Source organism: Eleutherodactylus coqui, chromosome 2, assembly GCF_035609145.1.
Source record: "Eleutherodactylus coqui strain aEleCoq1 chromosome 2, aEleCoq1.hap1, whole genome shotgun sequence".
NCBI classification, from domain to species: Eukaryota; Metazoa; Chordata; class Amphibia; order Anura; family Eleutherodactylidae; genus Eleutherodactylus; species Eleutherodactylus coqui.
In genome coordinates, this window is record NC_089838.1 from 72,386,194 (window position 1) to 72,406,800 (window position 20,607).

The 20,607-nt window shown below is 46.1% G+C and overlaps 1 protein-coding gene across 8 annotated transcripts in view; it reads right to left on the reverse strand.

Annotated features, from left to right (window-relative positions):
* Positions 1–20,607, reverse strand: part of TENM2 (teneurin transmembrane protein 2) — a 1,550,877-nt gene that overhangs the window by 27,668 nt on the left and 1,502,602 nt on the right. For all 8 annotated transcript variants that reach the window (XM_066591118.1, XM_066591117.1, XM_066591116.1 and 5 more), the window contains one exon: positions 20,362–20,537. In XM_066591118.1, coding sequence (XP_066447215.1) covers positions 20,362–20,537 — 176 coding nt within the window. The remainder of the gene's footprint in view (positions 1–20,361; positions 20,538–20,607) is intronic.

Here is a 20,607-nt window from a genome sequence, read left to right on the forward strand (position 1 = left end):
CCGGCCTTGTAATGACTTGCAGGAATGCTGCCTTCAAATAGATGGTGCTGTACAGGCATTGCTCTATCTTCCCATTTGTACAAACCAAGGGATGATACACCGAGCTGTCTGTCTACTACTGTTCATTAAAGGTATTTTGCACAGACATGTCTCTTGCGCACAAAAAAATTGAAATTGACTTATTTTGTGCACATTTGCACACCATGGGATAAAATACGGTGCAAAACTGTGGGGAAAAGAACGCATCTGGACCTCACTAGGCTAAATAGCCTTTTAAATCACGGTGGGGGGTGGTGTCCCATGCCGATGCGAACATGCCCTGTGAGCACAAAAGGTACAATAAAATGCATTGCGCTTAGGCGCACACAAATACACATACACCCATATGAAGGAGCCCTAAGCCTCCGAGGAGACAGAAGGTGGATTTTTGATTACCTTTGTCTGAAATACAAAAATTTTTTATAATTATGGGTTGGATTTAACCAGAAGCAATATTTTTTGGGACAATCCCTTTAACCCCTTACTACTAAATCCTGTTTGTGTCTTAAAGGGGTTGTCCCGCGGCACCAAGTGGGTCTATACACTTCTGTATGGCCATATTAATGCACTTTGTAATGTACATTGTGCATTAATTATGAGCCATACAGAAGTTATAAGAAGTTTTTCACTTACCTGCTCCGTTGCTGGCGTCCTCGTTTCCATGGAGCCGACTAATTTTCACCGTCTAATGGCCAAATTAGCATCGCTTGCGCAGTCCGGGTCTTCTTCTTTTCTGAATGGGGCTCCGTGTAGCTCCGTGTAGCTCCGCCCCGTCACGTGCCGATTCCAGCCAATCAGGAGGCTGGAATCGGCAATGGACCGCACAGAAGCCCTGCGGTCCACCGAGGGAGAGGATACCGGCGGCCATCTTCAGCAGGTAAGTAAGAAGTCACCGGAGCGCGGGGATTCAGGTAAGCACTCTCCGGTGTTCTTTTTTAACCCCTGCATCGGGGTTGTCTCACGCCGAACGGGGGGGGGGTTGAAAAAAAAAACAACCCATTTCGGCGCGGGACAACCCCTTTAATGACCAACTAATTTTTCAGTTTTTTTCAACGTCGCATTCCTAGAGCCATAACCTTTTTTATTTTTCATCAATATAGCCATATGAGGTGAAGTTTAAATAACTCATTTGTGCTGAAGTGTTGAAATTGATCTTGCCTTCCAAATGGCCTTAATACTTGATAAAGTGTTGGCTTAGAAGCAGCACATAAAGGATAAGGAAGATGTTGGTCCAGTACAGGAAGTAAAATCCACAAATTTATTAATTATACATTGTAATGAGCGATTAGTGGAATAATCGGTTTGTGTCAGTATCAGGCTGATTTTAAGAAAATTATCAATGATCAGGACGGTTGATTCAAATTAAAATCAATAGAAGTAAAAATTAGATTCACAAATTAGCCCTCCAGAAGGTACCCAATGCAGCCAAAGCCTCCCAAATTGCGTGGCAATACAGCCACATATCTAGGGAACACTGTGCTCCTCCTCAATTGTAGCATACGAATGTCACTGAAAATAAAAAAAAGGCCCACATAGGGTCTCCTAGATCAAATATTGTGCAAAGGAAGTCAGCAGGTGTGGTGTGCTACTTGTATTAAATGTAATGTCATACATTTTTCAAGGAGTAATACTGCGAGGTGAACACAACACTCAAGCATGGGCCTACTCCAAGGAACTGCTGTAGAGCTCCCAAAAATTTCACTATGCAAGACAGCAGGTGTGCTGCTTGTTTTAAAAGCAATATCATAAAGTTTGTAAAGGGCAAATTCTAGCAGGTGAACAGAACGGCCAATCACTGACCTCCTACAAGGAAAAGCTGTAGAGCTACACCTTTTTCTTCTGCTTTAGAAAATTTTTGATTTGGGAGAAGGAGGAGGAGGAGGAAACCGTTGCACCACCACCAGCAGCAAGAGCACCTTGATGGCAGAGTGTGCTCCTCATGTAAACTGGAGACCTATAGATCTGTATTTCCATATGGACATACATTTCGTGTACAGGAAAGTAGGAGGTGGTAACATGGCAGAAGCAGGAGAAGAAGAATATCACCAGCATCTTGCGGGCACAGTGTGGACTTTGATATAAATCCATGCCCGGTCATATGTGGGTAAAAATTGCCAGCGTGGTAACTAATCAGTGGAATCTGTCAAGGGTGTACAGAAGTCAGGTGAAATGCATGCCTGGTTCATTTTAATTAAATGTCAGGCGATCCACATCGTCTATGGACAGGCAGATGCGTCAGTCAGTTTTCACACCCCCAGCTATGCCCAACACCCTTTCTGATAGCAAACTGGAACCTGGGCAGGCAAGCAGCTCTAAAGCAAGATGTGCAAGATCACACAAGAGCTTACATACTCTTGGACCATCATAGTTAAGTTTTGCCTGTGATTGTCAGTCCCAAACTGTGCTTTTGCTACAGGTTGCGGCGATTGGCTGAAAAGAACTATACCAGATCTTAGATTTTCCCTTCCCCTATTGGTGGTGGTGGTGGTGGTGCTGCTGCGACTGCTTCCTGCTCATCCAACATGAGCCACAAAACTGCAATCTATTGCGGATACATACCCACGGCCATGGGGAAATGCTGTGCTCAAGCTGCTTAATACTCTATTCTGATAGAGCTGCATTTTGAAGTGCCCCTCCACTCCTGGAATGAGGTTTGTCTTTTTGGTCTTATAGTGGGGTTCGAGGTGGGTGACCACCGAGTAATGATCTGATGTGGGCTATGCAATGATCCTTCTGCAAGTAGTGCAGCATAAAAGCACTAATATGCCTCAAAATGCCTAAGGGGGATGTTGCATATTACTTGGGGTCTGGCCTAGGAGTGTCCTCCAACTGGTCCCGCCATTCACGCAGAACAGCTGGGAATAATAAAAATGGAAAGAACATTGCATAATCCTCTCCTCTGCCTCTGGACCTATATTATTCCCCTCCTCCTTTTTTTCCTCTATACTTCTCCCATGGATGGAGAAACAAGTTGGTGAATATGCCACCTTTCCTGCTGTGTTGAGTAATGGCGGACTGGTCAGACAGGAGGAGGAAGGAATACCAATCTCCCAACTATGATAACATGTCATTGTCTCTGGGGCCCTACAGCATCGGTTCTAGCAGGTAGACAACAAGGATGGTCATTATGATGGTCAGTATGCCTTTTTGGTCGCTTTCTCAAAGCAGGCTAAAATGGTGCACACGTCTTTGATCTGCAGTCACTTCGCAGTTGTCAAGTGACTGACCTCCATACAACATCTGCTAATGGCATACACTATCTGATACTCTGTGATCGCTCTCTACTGATGACTTAACCTTTGCAAATATGTAATGTGGAATTTCACCATGTAGGCACATCAGAGCTGACATGGTTGGGTGATATCTCAAACTGTTGCTGCACCTCCACCAAACCAGAGGTGGCTGGATGTAAACACTGAAAGTGTGAGCAGTTTCCTGGCCTTTTACAGCACTGGATGTAAACCTGCATAATTTTTCATGAAGTGCTGCACTACCAGGTTCATCACATGCGCCAGGCAAGGTATATGTGTGAGGTGAAGGGTTGCCAACAGATTAGCCACATTGTTACACACAATCTTGCCTGGTTTCAGACTGTGCGGTTCAGCCACATGTCAGCCTGAGTCTGCCGAGCCATCAACAGCTCTTTTGCCATGTGGCTGCTCTCCCAGAGACATATGAGTTTGAGGCTAGTTTCACACAGGTGAGCGCGATATTGCACTCAGGAATGTGTGATGTCCCTGCGGATGCAAGGCATTTTTGTGTCCCATCACTTCAATGGGAAACCTCACATCCCACTAGTGTTTTTTCCGGCCCCATTAAAAACAGTTGGCAAGGCATTCCAATAGAACGCCCAAAGATATGACGTACCGTGATCTTTTCCCACACCACGATGCAGGAAAAATCGCTCATGTATATGACCCATTCAAAGAATGGGGTCCATATTCATGCAGGATTTGTGTATCTCGCAACACACAAATATCGCACAATTTTCTCAGCCATGTGAAAGTGGCCTCAGGACAGCATTTTGGCATTGACCACATGCGCCGATGTTTTTGTCACATATGGATATCTTTGCTGATGTGGAAAGTGCTGAAAAGTGGTGTAAAGAGGTGGAGAAAGAGAAGGAGGAGAAGAGGAAGGGTTAGGAGGGGACAGACAAGGATGAATATCCCACAACTCTTGGGGGTACCATGAAACATGGACCAACACTTTTGGCTTCATGCCCCACCTGTAGGACATTGATCCAGTATGCTGTTAAGAATATATAATGCCTCTGACCACTCTTGTAAGACCAAATGTCTGTGTTCAGGTGCACCCTGCCACTGACCGCATTCTTCAACACCAGAGGCATATTATCACTGACATGGCAATGCAAAGAAGGGCAAAGAAATGGCGGCTGAGCATAGGGTACTGTGGTTTTGCACAGAGCATCAAGCTGCAAAAGATGTCTGTATCAACTAGCCTTAATGGGCAGCATTTCCATTTCAAATAGCTGTGTGGTGCTTGCATTCAGGCTCTTGCTCGTGGATGGTTGGGGGGGGTATTCTTTTATACTCCGATAGCTGGGGGATGGATGGCTGGTTGCTGACCTGGGACACGTGGGAATATTGGGTAGATGTCAATGTCAGTGAAGGTGATAACTCAACTTCTGTTCTCCATTTTTCATTCATGCATCCTGATCGTCAATTGCAGAGCAGAAGCCTGACACGAAACTGCCTCTCTGCGCTCAGAGGCTACTGCATAAACAGGGAGGGCAGTGGCGTAGCTTAAGGAGTTACAGGGGTTGCATTTGAGACCAGGCCCCTAAGCTATAGGGGGCTCACAGGTCTTGCTCGCCACACAGAATAGGCTGCACTTTAAATGCACTTTGCTACAGGAGCCAGTGCCCTCTTCTAGGCTCCGGATAGGCTGCCGGGCGCATTGGTGGCACAGGGGAGAAAGTCCATAGCGGCGGTGGAAAGAAGGAACCTTCGGGGACACTTAAAAGGGAGCAGCGCTTAATTGCTAAATTATATCAGCATGCAGCTACCAGGCAGTGGAAGATGAGAAGAGGGAGTGGGACTGAGGAGTGTGTCCAGTCCAGTCAGCTCGAGTTTTTCCCATGGTGGGAGCAGCAGTCAGATTCAACATATTAAGAAATACTTCCGGCACTCACAGTGGGTGGATTAGAGTGCTTCAAGCATATATATAAAGATGAAAGCCCTCACTGACTCACTGACTGACTGGCCACTAACTCTCCAAAGTCCCGATGTCGTAAAAACATGAAATTTGGCACAAGCTTAAGATTATGTCCAAAATAGGAAAAGAATAGGGGTCCCAACTCAATTATTCAATTCTAGTGCAAAAGAATTAGAGTCCAAATTTTATGTACGTAATCTAATTCTCATACTTCCCGATATCGTAGAAACATAAAATTTGGCACAAGCATTGATTATGTCATAAATAGGAAAAGTTAATGGGTCCCAACTCGATTATTCAATTCTAAGCGCAAAAGAATTAGCATCCAAAATTTACATCCGTAATCTAATTCTCCAATTTCCCAATGTCGTAGAAACTTTAAATTTGGCACGAGCATTGATTATGTCATAAATAGGAAAAGTTTAGTGGTCCCAACTCGATTATTCAATTCTAAGCGTAAAAGAATTAGCGTCCAAATTTTACGTACGTAATCTAATTCTCTCACTTCTCGATGTTATAGAAACTTCAAATTTAGCACGAGCATTGATTATGTCATAAATAGGAAAAGCTAATGGGTCCTAACTGGATTATTCAATTTTAAATGCAAAAGAATTAGCGTCCAAATTTTACATACGTAATCTAATTCTCTCACTTCTCGATGTCATCATAGAAACTGAAAATTTGGCACAGACTTTGATTATGTCATAAATAGGAAAAACTAATGGGTCCCAACTCGATTATTCAATTCTAAGCGCAAAAGAAATAGCGTCCAAATTTTATGTACATAATCTAATTCTCTCACTTCCCGATGTCATTTTATATAAAGGAAATGTTGCATGGTAACCTCCACATGGTGTTTCCTGGGTAACGCAAAGAACCATGCAAAATGGTGAACATATTTTATTCCTCGGTATCTCTAAAGTAACCACGACTTCATCAGATTTTCCATGTGAACACCAGATAAACACCAGTACCAAATTAACTCGGGCGAAGCCGGGTAAATCAGCTAGTATAAATATATGTATGTGTGTAACAGTATTCCCGTGTATGCTTGTGTATTTGCATGTAGAAGCTTACGCTTGTGTGTATATATTTATGCGTAAAACTGGGCCTATGTGAATCATGGCCCAATGTCACACTCATCAGCATGCAATTTCACCATGGATGCAAGGCATTTTTTTAAAAATCAAAACCGCCTTGCATCACTGCATGGAGTTTCTCCCATTGTACTCAAAGGGGAAATCTCACATTGCACTGCACCTAGTACGTGGTGTGATGCTGCCACTGGCCCCATTGGAAAGAATGGGAGATGTGAGGCAAGGGCATGCCCAAAGATCGGACGTGCCGCAATCTGGTTCCTGCATTGCCCCACAATGCAGGTAAAAATCGCTCCTGAGTATGACCCAGTTCAAAAGAATGGGGTTCATATCCGTGCGACATTTGTGCATCCTGCAAAGCACAAATCTCGGGCGATTTTCTCGCCCGTGTGAGGCTGGCCTAAGTGTAACTTTGCAGAAAATGCTGTGTCAGAATACACTATGCGAACATAGTGCTTTACAGTACAAGCAATGTGGTTGAGATTTCAAGAACTCTCATCCAACAAACCACGGAGAAATCCACAGTGTAAGCTGGATTATGGTCAATTTGTGCTGCAGATTCACTGTCGATTTTCCAGTGTGGAAAATCTGCACCTGATCTGAGTCAAATGGGCGTGCCCTAATGCAGCTTCACAGTCTTCAACACAATGCGTGCTTTTTGATGAATAGGGCACAACTATGAGAACAGCATGCAATTCTTTGGAGGAGAAAAATGGTTGGGCATCAGTGCATTCAATGTTTAGTCGTCTTCCTCTGATTGTTTGGACTGCCCTATTGACATGAATGAGTATGGCACAATGGGATGTAGGTGTCAAGATGAGCATCACTAAACATATATTAAAAACATGACTAGTGATCGGCAAACCCCCAGTTCCAATAAAAGGCCTCTCATTGGAACCAGAGGTCTGCCAATCGCTATTCATTATTTATTCAGCATGTGCTGAAAGCCTTCAAATAAAATCATGTGATGATATTATTCTCTGGGTCAATATGATTCCAGTGATACCACGTTTATATGGTGTTTTTTTTTAAACTTTTTGTTATATTTTTTTACACTAATTTTTTTCCTGTTTTTTAAGGTTTTCTTTTGTGTCGGCGCTTTCCAAGAGCTGTAACATTTTATTTTGATCACTTTCTATGTCATTTTTTCTTGAGGCAAGATTACTGTAGATTCACAGGAGATATATATATATAATACACTTCAATACTCCAGTATTGTAGTGTATTATATCTCCTGTGAAGCTTAGCCAGAGGCTGAGCCTCATAGGCCACCACAGCTGGCAGACCGAGAAGTCATATTTAAGCTGCCGAATGCCATAGCAGGTGCCGGGCAGTCATCAGCGCCATAAAAAAGGCATATGCATCAGAATAAAGTCTGTTAACGACCGCCGTAAAAAAGCATATTGGCGTTCATTAAGGGGTTTAAGGGAAAGCCCCTGTTGTTGTTCAGAACAGTTTCCTGTTTGCATCATTAAAAGAAATTGCACCCTCCTATGGGTCCCACATACATTACACATCTGGAGCTGTATGGATTATGCCCTCCGTAATACCCTAGGTACACATACAGGAGGTAGGCTGCCACCGCAATACTCCTTCACTTATCTTTTGCAATGGCCATAACACTGTACCCACCTCAGGCTCTCACCATATTAACACCAACTGCACCACTCATACTCAGTCTAGCCTACCTAGAGTATGTACCATAATTCCAGCTGCCCAACACCTATTCACTTACCAAAATGACACTGACAAAAGGTCAAGTAGAGAGCAAAGAATGTAAAGGGGTTCTGCACTGTCAATAACTAATGAGCTAGTTCTGTGTTAACCAATCACAGATAAATGCTGGTCATATTTAACCAACCAAACATGGCAATTTTAGTGACCATGCACAATAAGAGTACTCTTGGATCAACACTTGCAAAGCATTTTTCTTCTTTAATCCATTAAGGACCAAGCACTGTAAATTTACGGTGCTTGGTCCTGGGATTTAATCCTGGCCGATAGTAGAAATATCGCGGGGGATTAAAGCCCCTGCTTCTGCAATCAATCAGAAGCGTGTGGGGCTGGCAGCTGTTAGTGACAGGTGATAACCCGGAGGAGAAGGCAGGATGGGTTTTTAACCCTTTCTGCCTCCTGCTTTCCCGAGTACACAGCGCTCAATGAACGCCATGTACTAAAAAGTGAAAGTATAACTTCCACTTTGCGAGCCGGCGGTCATGTGACTGCTGGGATCCCCTGTCACAGCAGAGCTGCAGGGTCATAGCAAACCCTGATCAGCCCTATTAGTGACTTTTGTCACTACAGGGGAATGTTTTCTCCTGTAACTGGGGCTACTATAGATGCTACAGTGGAAAAGTGTCAAATAAAAAGAACTTGTGAATGTCCCCATGAGGCCAACCAAAACCCTCTTTTTATGCGCCCTGTAAGCCAAAACCATACATATTGTATATAGAGATGAGCGAACGTACTCGTCCAAGCTTGATGCTCGGGCGAATATTAGGGTGTTCGGGATGCTCGTTACTCTTAACGAGCACCACGCGGTGTTCGGGTTACTTTCACTTTCATCTCTGAGACGTTAGCGCGCTTTTCTGGCCAATTGAAAGACAGGGAAGGCATTACAACTTCCCCCTGTGACGTTCAAGCCCTATACCACCCCCCTGCTGTGAGTGGCTGGCGAGATCAGATGTCACCCGAGTATAAAAATCGGTCCCTCCCGCGGCTCGCCTCAGATGCGTTGTGAGTTAGCTGAGGGAAAGTGCTGTTGTGTTGGAGCTGCTGTAGGGAGAGTGTTAGGAGTGAGTGTAGGCTTCAAGAACCCCAACGGTCCTTCTTAGGGCCACATCTATCCGTGTGCAGTAGTGTGGAGGCTGCTGTTAGCAGTGTTGCACAATTTTTTTTTTTTCAAAATTGGCTGTGCAGAGCATTGCGCCCTGCAGTAATACTACAGGGACAGAAGTGGTGGTTAGGCAGGGAGAGTGTTAGGAGTGAGTGTAGGCTTCAAGAACCCCAACGGTCCTTCTTAGGGCCACATTTAACCGTGTGCAGTACTGTGCAGGCTGCTGTTAGCAGTGTTGCATATTTATTTTTTTCAAAATAGGGACAGAATTGTGTAGGCAGGGCCAGAAGACATATATTATTGATTGAATATAGTCAGTGGGCCTTTTCTTTAAAAAAAAAGGGAAACATTCTATTTGGCCTGCCTCTGACAGTCCTCAGCGTTCTGGGTACGTGTGTGGAGAACGTAAAGAAATCATACGCAGCCAGCTACGTTTAACAGCAGGCTTGCGCCAATTTTTTTCCTGGCTGGGAAAAATCACTGCTCTGCTGCACTTCATATAACACTGCAGTTCTGTGGAACACATTTCTTATCTGATTGAACATAGTCAGTGGGCCTTCCCTTTAAAAAAAAAGGGAAAAATTCTACTTGGCCTGCCTTTGACAGTCCTCAGCGTTCTGGGTACGTGTGCGGTGGGTGGAGAACGTAAAAAAATCATACGCAGCCAGCTACGTTTAACAGCAGGCTTGCGCCAATTTATTTCCTGCCTGGGAAAAATCACTGCTCTGCTGCACTTCATAAAACACTGCAGTTCTGTGGAACACATTTCTTATCTGATTGAATATAGTCAGTGGGCCTTCCCTTTTAAAAAAAAAGGGAAAAATTCTATTTGGCCTGCAGGCTTGCGCCAATTTATTTCCTGCCTGGGAAATCACTGGTAATACAGCATGCTGAGGGGTAGGGGTAGGCCTAGAGGACGTGGACGCGGCCGAGGACGCGTAGGCCCAAGTGAGGGTGTGGGCACAGGCCGAGCTCCTGATCCAGGTGTATCGCAGCCGACTGCTGTGCGATTAGGAGAGAGGCACGTTTCTGGCGTCCCCACATTCATCGCCAATTAATGGATCCACGCGGGAGACCTTTATTAGAAAATGAGCAGTGTGAGCAGGTTCTGTCGTGGATGGCAGAAAGTGCTTCGAGCAAGCTATCATCCACCCACAGTTCGGCGCCGTCCAGTGCTGCAAATCCGAATCCTCTGGCTGCTGCTCCTCCTTCCTCCCAGCCTCCTCACTCCACTACAATGACACATGCTCAGGAGCGGGAAGACTCCCAGGAACTGTTCTCGGGCCCCTGCTCAGATTGGGCAGCAGTGGTTCCTCTCCCACCAGAGTAGTTTATCGTCACTGATGCCCAACCATTGGAAAGTTCCCGGGGTCCGGGGGATGAGGCTGGGGACTTCCGGCAACTGCCTCAAGACCTTTCAGTTGGTGAGGAGGACGATGACGATGAGACACAGTTGTCTTGCAGTGAGGTAGTAGTAAGGGCAGTAAGTCCGAGGGAGGAGCGCACAGAGGATTCGGAGGAAGAGCAGCAGGACGATGAGGTGACTGACCCCACCTGGTGTGCAACACCTACTCAGGACAGGTCTTCAGAGGGGGAGGCAAGGGCAGCAGCAGGGCCGGTTGCAAGAGGCAGTGCGGTGTCCAGGGGTAGAGGCAGGGCCAGACTGAAGAATCCACCAACTGTTTCCCAAAGCGCACCCTCGCGCCATGCCACCCTGCAGAGGCCGAGGTGCTCTAAGGTCTGGCAGTTTTTCACAGAGACGCCTGACGACCGACGAACAGTGGTGTGCAACCTTTGTCGCGCCAAGATCAGCCGGGGAGCCACCACCAACAGCCTCACCACCACCAGCATGCGCAGACATATGATGGCCAAGCACCCCACAAGGTGGGACGAAGGCCGTTCACTGCCTCCGGTTTGCACCCCTGCCTCTCCCCCTGTGCCCCAACCTGCCACTGAGATCCAACCCCCCTCTCAGGACACTGGCACTACCGTCTCCTGGCCTGCACCCACACCCTCACCTCCGCTGTCCTCGGCCCCATCCACCAATGTCTCGCACCGCACCGTCCAGCCGTCGCTAGCACAAGTGTTGGAGCACAAGCGCAAGTACGGCGCCAAGCACCCGCACGCTCAAGCGTTAACCGTCCACATAGCCAAATTTATCAGCCTTGAGATGCTGCCGTATAGGGTTGTGGAAACGGAGTCCTTCAAAAGTATGATGGCGGCGGCGGCCCCGCACTACTCAGTTCCCAGTCGCCACTACTTTTCCCGATGTGCCATCCCAGCCCTGCACGACCACGTCTCCCGCAACATTGTACGCGCCCTCACCAATGCGGTTAGTGGCAAGGTCCACTTAACAACGTACACGTGGACAAGCACCGGCGGGCAGGGCCACTACATCTCCCTGACGGCACATTGGGTGAATTTAGTGGAGGCTGGGACAGAGTCAGAGCCTGGGACCGCTCACGTCCTACCCACCCCCAGAATTGCGGGCCCCAGCTCGGTGGTGGTATGTTCGGCGGTGTATGCTTCCTCCACTAAAGCACCCTCCTTCTCCTCCTCCTCAACCTCTGTCTCGCAATCTAGATGTGTCAGCAGCAGCAGGACGTCGCCAGCATTCGGTGTCGCGCGGCGTGGTAGCACAGCGGTGGGCAAGCGTCAGCAGGCCGTGCTGAAACTACTCAGCTTAGGAGAGAAGAGGCACACGGCCCACAAACTGCTGCGGGGTCTAACAGAGCAGACCGACCGTTGGCTTGCGCCGCTGAGCCTCCAACCGGGCATGGTCGTGTGTGACAACGGCCGTAACCTGGTGGCGGCTCTGCAGCTCGGCAGCCTCACGCACGTGCCATGCCTGGCCCACGTCTTTAATTTGGTGGTTCAGCGCTTTCTGAAAAGCTACCCACGCTTGTCAGACCTGCTTGGAAAGGTGCGCCGGCTCTCCGCACATTTCCGCAAGTCCCACACGGACGCTGCCACCCTGCGGACACTGCAACATCGGTTTAATCTGCCAGTGCACCGACTGCTGTGCGACGTGCCCACACGGTGGAACTCTACGCTCCACATGTTGGCCAGGCTCTATGAGCAGCGTAGAGCTATAGTGGAATACCAACTCCAACATGGGCGGCGCAGTGGGAGTCAGCCTCCTCAATTATTTTCAGAAGAGTGGGCCTGGTTGGCAGACATCTGCCAGGTCCTTGGAAAGTTTGAGGAGTCTACCCAGGTGGTGAGCGGCGATGCTGCAATCATTAGCGTCACCATTCCTCTGCTATGCCTCTTGAGAAGTTCCCTGCAAAGCATAAAGGCAAATGCTTTGCGCTCGGAAACGGAGGCGGGGGAAGACAGTATGTCGCTGGATAGTCAGAGCACCCTCCTGTCTATATCTCAGCGCGTTGAGGAGGAGGAGCATGAGGAGGATGAGGAGGAGGGGGAAGAGACAGCTTGGCCCACTGCTGACGGTACCCATGCTGCTTGCCTGTCATCCTTTCAGCGTGTATGGCCTGAGGAGGAGGAGGATCCTGAAAGTGATCTTCCTAGTGAAGACAGCCATGTGTTGCGTACAGGTACCCTGGCACACATGGCTGTCTTCATGTTAGGATGCCTTTCTCGTGACCCTCGTGTTGCACGCATTCTGGCCACTACGGATTACTGGGTGTACACACTGCTCGACCCACGGTATAAGGAGAACCTTTCCACTCTCATTCCCAAAGAGGAAAGGGGTTCGAGAGTGTTGCTATACCACAGGACCCTGGCGGACAAGCTGATGGTAAAATTCCCCTCCGACAGCGCTAGTGGCAGAAGGCGCAGTTCCGAGGGCCAGGTAGCAGGGGAGGTGCGGAGATCGAGCAGCATGTTCAGCACAGGCAGTGCAACACTCTTTAAGGCCCTGGACAGCTTTATGGCTCCCCACCAAGACTGTGTCACCGCTCCCCAGTCAAGGCTGAGTTGGCGGGAGCACTGTAAAAGGATGGTGAGGGAGTACATAGGCGATCGCACGACCGTCCTCCGTGACGCCTCTGCCCCCTACAACTACTGGGTGTCGAAGCTGGACACGTGGCCTGAACTCGCGCTGTATGCCCTGGAGGTGCTTGCTTGTCCTGCGGCTAGCGTCTTGTCAGAGAGGGTGTTTAGTGCGGCTGGGGGAATCATCACAGATAAGCGTACCCGCCTGTCAACCGACAGTGCCGACAGGCTTACACTCATCAAGATGAACAAAGCCTGGATTTCCCCAGACTTCTCTTCTCCACCAGCGGACAGCAGCGATACCTAAGCAATATGTAGGCTGCACCCGCGGATGGAAGCATCGTTCTGTATCACCATCCAAAACGGTGACATTTCTGCTTCATCAATCTGTGTATAATATTCCTCCTCCTCCTCCTGCTCCTCCTCCTGAAACCTCACGTAATCACGCCGAACAGGCAATTTTTCTTTGGGCCACAAGGCTCACTCATATAATTTTTCCAAACAATTTTTATACGTTTCAATGCTCTTACAAGCCATGAAACTTTAACTTGAACAAATTTTTCGTTAAACTGGGCTGCCTCCAGGCCTAGTTACCACTTAAGCCACATTAACTAAAGCGATTAATGGGTTTCACCTGCCATCTTGGTTGGGCATGGCCAATTTTTTATGAGGTACATTAGTACTGTTGCTACACCAATTTTTTTGGGCCCTCACCTACAGTGTAATCATTGTAATTTCTATGTTCTTCGCCTGCACTCATGGTACAGAAAGGTGTGTGGGGTTGGCCTACACTTTTGCTACATAAATGTAACTGGGGCCTTGTCTATACTGCAGCTACTGAAATGTGAAAGAGACTGTTATCTCCCTAAACTGCTGCAATGGGAATTGTTACTGGGGCTTGTCTTGAGTGCTACTATTACTGAAATGGAACTAAGACTGCGCTCCTCCTATACTGCTGCTTCGGAATTGTTACTGGGGCTTGTCTTGAGTGCTACTATTACTGAAATGGAACTAAGACTGCGCTCCTCCTATACTGCTGCTAGTGATATGTTAGTGGGGCCTGTCCCTAATACTACCGCTGAAATGTTAATAATTCTGGGCTCTGCCTATACCGTAGCTAATGGTATGTCACTGGGGTGTGGAAACAGAGGCTTCACAAAGACATGATGGCGGCGAGGCCATTTCCCACCAACGCTGTTACTGTTAAGGTGCATATAACCACGGACACGTGGAGAGGACACATAGTGCCTCCAAAACATCCCCCTCCTCCTCCAACAATGAAAACATTCTTGGCAAATACCTTTGCATTGGTCCGTCTGGTGGCAGTCCAAGAATTTCACCTTTAACGACACTACAAAAGAGCACCACCACCATCCCCCCGCCACGGCCCACTTAATCATGGCCACATTCCGAAAACCAACTACATAAAACCGCGCTACTAGGTCCGCAGTCACCACCACATTACCACCAACGAGGTTACTGTTAAGGTACATATTACCAGTCTGACTGGGGCATGCAGTGTGGGCCAAAGCCCAACTGTATTGTATCTGATGTTAGCTCTGCTGAGTAGGGCACTGCAATGGGATATATTTATGTACCACCGGTGGGTTCCAGGGAGCCACCCATGCTGTAGGTGCACACGGAGTTTAACCTACATCTGTCCACTTGTAAAGAACCCCAGTCTGACTGGGGCATGCAGTGTGGGCCGAAGCCCACCTGTATTGTATCTGACGTTAGCTCTGCTGAGTAGGGCACTGCAATGGGATATATTTATGTACCACCGGTGGGTTCCAGGGAGCCACCCATGCTGTAGGTGCACACGGAGTTTAACCTACATCTGTCCACTTGTAAAGAACCCCAGTCTGACTGGGGCATGCAGTGTGGGCCGAAGCCCACCTGCATTAAGCACGACATTACTACCTCAGCTGTGTTGGGCAATGCAATGGGATATATTTATGTACCGCCGGTGGCTTCCTGGCACCCACCCATGCTGTAGGTGCACACAGAGTTTAACATACATCTGTCCACTTGTAAAGAACCCCAGTCAGACTGGGGCATGCAGTGTGGGCCGAAGCCCACCTGCATTAACCACGACATTACCTCAGCTGTGATGGGCACTGCAATGGGATATATTTATGTACCGCCGGTGGCTTCCTGGCACCCACCCATGCTGTGGGTCCACAGAGAGTTGTAACTGCATGTGTCCACTTCTAAAGAACCCCAGTCAGACTGGGGCATGCAGTGTGGGCCGAAGCCCACCTGCATTAACCACGACATTACCTCAGCTGTGATGGGCAATGCAATGGGATACATTTATGTACAGCGGGTGGGTTCCAGGGAGCCACCCATGCTGTGGGTGCACACGGAATTCCCATTGCGGAGTTGTACCTGTCTGTGACTATTTATAAAAAACCGCGGTCTGACTGGGGCGTGCAGACACCTTGACAGAATGAATAGTGTGTGGCACATAGGTTCCCCATTGCTATGCCCACGTGTGCAGCTCCAGATGGAGGTGGCACAGGATTGGATTTCTCATTGCTTCTGTACAGCATTGTGGACTATCGGCCCGCCCCTTTTATGGGGGGGTCGCTGCCTAGCCATGCCAACCCTCTGCAGTGTGTGCCTGCTTTTCCTGTGGCAGACGCACTTATAAATAGACATGAGGGTGGCGTGGCATGAGGGCAGCTGAAGGCTGGGCAGGGACAGTTTGGTGTGCGCTGTGGACAGTGGGTCGTGGGGGGGGGGTATTTGGCAGCATGTAACCCAGGAGAAGTGGCAGCGGAGTGTCATGCAGGCAGTGATTGTGCTTTGTTGGAGGTAGTGTGGTGCTTAGCTAAGGTATGCCATGCTAATGAGGGCTTTTCAGAAGTAAAAGTTGTTGGGAGGGGGGGCACCCACTCTTGCCGCTATTGTGGCTTAATAGTGGGACCTGTGAACTTGATATGCAGCCCAACATGTAGCCCCTCGCCTGCCCTATCCGTTGCTGTGTTGTTCCCATCACTTTCTTGAATTGCCCAGATTTTCACACATGAAAACCTTAGCGAGCATCGGCGAAATACAAAAATGCTCGGGTCGCCCATTGACTTCAATGGGGTTCGTTACTCGAAACGAACCCTCGAGCATCGCGATAATTTCGTCCCGAGTAACGAGCACCCGAGCATTTTGGTGCTCGCTCATCTCTAATTGTATATCAAATGTCCGAAACAAAATGAGGAAACTGTTCCCATACTTTATTTTAGCATAAATGTACTAATTAGAAAAAAATAACTATAAATGTTGAAAAAAATCTTTTTTTTTTAGTTTTTTTACCTTCAATAAAACTAAAAAACGATAAAATAAGTCCGTGAAAAAAATATAAAAAATATACCCCTATGTGTCACTGCAAAAAAAATAGCTAAAATAATTTTGGTAGCTGAAGGAAAAAAAATAGGTCAGTTAAACCACCACATGGGTAAAATCCCTAAAAAGTGACTGGTCCTTAAGGTACAAAACAGCCTGGTCCTTAAGGGGTTAAATATATTTATGAATAAGCGGTCATCTACGCAAGCTCGAGAATTAGCAATAATAATCCTGCCCTGGTGACCTAGAATGTCTGCCATACCTGACGTGTATAATAGCAGAATACAACTGCACTGCTTTAACACTTTATATCACATAAAATATTTGCAACAATAAAGCTGGTCATGCTGAAAAGAAGACCAAGGAATATAAATTTCTGATTACATACTTTACATAAGCACAGGCAATGGATGACTAATAAACTGTACTAGAAGCAAAGAGCTCCCCGTAGCATGTCTGTCCTAGAAGTCTACACCCGCTTTTGCATTCCTTTAGTTAACAGAATTGCATTGTATGGACTATAGGCCATCATCCCCCCCCCCCCCCCCCACCACCACCACCCAATGAACAAAACTCTTGTTTTCTAGAAATTGTCTTCCTTTCAAAATAATAGTACAATAAAAAAGACATGAGACTTTGTATTTCATCACTGTTGGCAATGAAACTACAACACACTGTAGATTAAACAGCTGTGTATAGAGAAAATGGAGTAGAGGAATGTATCACTTCCACAAAGGAATTCCTCTCCATTAAGTACATTAGAATTGTAATTATAGTTAGATCTACTAAAGAGACCCAATTGGTCATTAAAGCTTGTCCAAGATATTCTATAGGACCTACAGCTGTGTCCATGCCTATTAGCACTTGTAGAATATACCAGGGAGGATGACCCCTATTGCTTTAATTGTTAACTGTTGCTATAGCACATGACTACAGTGACCTTGAAATAACAGACTATGCATAATCTCAATAGACAATGTATGTAAACAGGCAAAACAACCGTATTAAACCATCATATTTACTCAATAGATAATGCACGATAAAGCAACAAAAATGCAAATTCCAATAGTTTGGAGTTTCATAAGGTCTGTCTTATTTGGGGACATCAAATCTGAACAGAATAAGAGAGGTCTAATAGACAGCTCTAGATGTAAAAAAAAACACTCGGGAGTTGTAGGAATTGAATTAAACTTTCCATGTTTAAATGAAATGATAATGATATATTTAAGTAATTACAATAATAGAATGAAAGGATGAGTTTATTGGGAAAAAGTGTACAATTCAAAAGGGCTCTGGTACCTGTTGGGCCACATTGGAAGCCTGTTGGAAGCCATGTCACGAGAGGCAACAATGGTCCCTAGATCATCACACCAGCAGTTAATGTAGTCCCTCAACAGCAAAGGCAGGATTGAAGCACTCACCTTGAGGCTACTATTCTCGAAACATGACCATAGTTGTCTCTCAAACAGAACCTGCAATCGTCACTAAAGACAATATGGTTCCAGCAGTCTAGGTTTCTCATTCATGACACCATTGAAAACAAAGGTGATGGTGTTGGGGTGTTAATGGCAGGACACGTAATGGCCACCGTGACACCTAATTTCCTTCTGCTAAGTGCCTGGAAATGGTCTGGGCAGAGACAGGGTTCTGTAATGAAAGTACCATCCAGCCACAGGTGACAGACAATGAAAGTACTGGATCTGTTAATGGTTGTCAGTGGATCAAACTATCCTCTCTACTGATAGACTACCGTCCAGGGCCTGTTCACTGTGTCTACCTGCCATCACGTAACCACTGCTCCTTACCCCTCCTAATAGGTTGGTCAGAACAGCTAGATGATGGACAACCCATCTTAACAACCATCTTCCTTCTTTCATTCCAGTGATACACCCCTCTCAAGGCCAGTTAACGAGGCAAAATGTCTTAGTGTGTCATGGAGGCATGTGTAGCAGTCAACAATATCTCAACAAGAGGTGCACTTCACAAAAGTAGCTTCTAAAAGCCTTTTTATAAGGCAACAGGGGGAAACATTTTCACAACCACAGGTGGCAAGACCCAGGGTTTAATCGGACCACAACTGTAATCATCTACTGAATATATCTGCCTGAGACATAACTGCATGCAGAATTTTGTACGAATCCAACATTTCTATCTGGGTGCATTATTTTTTTTTCAATTAGTATAAAAATAAAACCATAATGGTCTTTCTTATTAAAATAAAAGCATTCTTTCTTGCCCGAATACCACAGGAATACATTAATCAAAACTGGCATAGGACTTTGAGTGCCAAAATTGGGTGACGGGTCGCTGTGGAAACCTACCTGTCACTCAAAAATGGGTTACAACTTCATTTACTCTAATAGGAAATATTTACTAAGAATTGTGAGTGTCAAAACTTTGGTAACAACCACGCTCTTGTTATTTGGGCCCCACAGGGAGCACAGTCAAAAGCCCTGGGCAATCAAAGTGTTAAAAAAGAAAGGTGATATTTCCATATGTTTCCTGTTAGTTTTAAAGCTTCACTTGAGAGTCAAAATGATAGCCAGCAGCAACACCACCTTTTTCCTTTGGATATTTACACAAATGGGTGCAAAGTGACATTTTTGGACAGTAGACATGGCGTTTCCATTCCCTATTGAAAAATGGACATCATGTCAACTTATTTTGACATAGTGTTCACAAAAGGCTTCCAGTACAGAATAACGTATATTACCAAACCAACGTCTACTGGTGTTTTCCCATATGAGCCACAGTGCGTGTATGTTTGTACTGGAGTGCCTTTCCAATCTGCGCTACCTTTATATTATGTTATGTTCTTCAGATTGTATAAAGCCAGAGTGCCCACATTACCGCAGAAATTTCCAGCCTTTGATAAAAGCAGTCTTGAAACGCTGCATAGCCACTGACCTCTACACATAAAAGATGTTCTTCAACTACGTTAGAAAAGGTATTGTGCAACAGAACAAATGCTGTTTTTTGTGCACTTTATACTGTTGTTGGCTATGATGCTTTTATGTGTTTCAATCTTAGAATACTAGTAACTCATTAGAGTCCGGACCTGGAAACATGACCCTATAGCATTGTATATTTAATGAGTCTGACACTGTTCAGATGTAGCAAATGTGAACTCCACTTTTAGCATGTTCTATATACTTATTTCAATAATAAATGGTTCTTCACCTCTCCTTTACTCCTTTGCGGCTCCTTTTCAAGTTCCCCACTACACAATTAGTAGGTGGACAGACAATGCTGAGGGTCAACACCAGCAATTTAATCATACAAGTAGTACTTCGGCTTACTCTTTAACCAGAACTTAACTTGCTAGCACACAAAGGTGGTATTCCCTCTAGACACATATGCAGAACAATAGTGCTAGAGAAGGGGGTGCCCAAGTCTGGAGAACAGCTCAGGGTCTATGCTCTACTTAACGGGTTGTACCATGATATAATGTCAGTCCCTATCCAAAGAACAGGGTATAATTTTCAGTTCAATGGGGGTTTGACTACTCAACGAGGCTTTGGTACGTCTTGAAGTGAGGGCAACGGTGGTCACATATGCGCAACATTGCTCAATTCTTTTTTATGAGACCACTGGAGATAACCCAATTCAAGTACTCAGATATCTTCGGCAGTCCCACTGAAATGAATCGCATGTGTGACTGCCACTTCCCTCACTTCAGGACGCACTGGAACACTGTTCTCGTCATCCTAGGAGTCCCATTATTTGGATTGCCACTGATCTGAAAGTTATCCCTTATTTCATAGACTAGGATGACTTTCTATCACAGTACAACCCCTTATATTGATAATGGTTGGGCTGTAAGTAAATGATGGGAAACTTCTGAGAAGATTTGACAAGAGAGGAAACAATATGTCAGTAAAGAACTGAGAGCGTCGACTATTCATGGCACAATACCTTGAACAACTGTATATGATGCCTCCACTGAAGATAGATTGGTTATAACAGTGACATCATCATCCCGGTTGGAGTTTTCAATGTCGATCGTAATTGATTTTTCCATTTCTCGATGGAGGCTGGTGACAACTCCGGTTGGTCGGGTTACATTGGTCAAGCGGCCTTCATTGTCATAACTGAAATTGAATCAATTAAACAATATTAGCTGAAAGAACTGCAGTAAAAACACTAAGCATTGTAACTTGG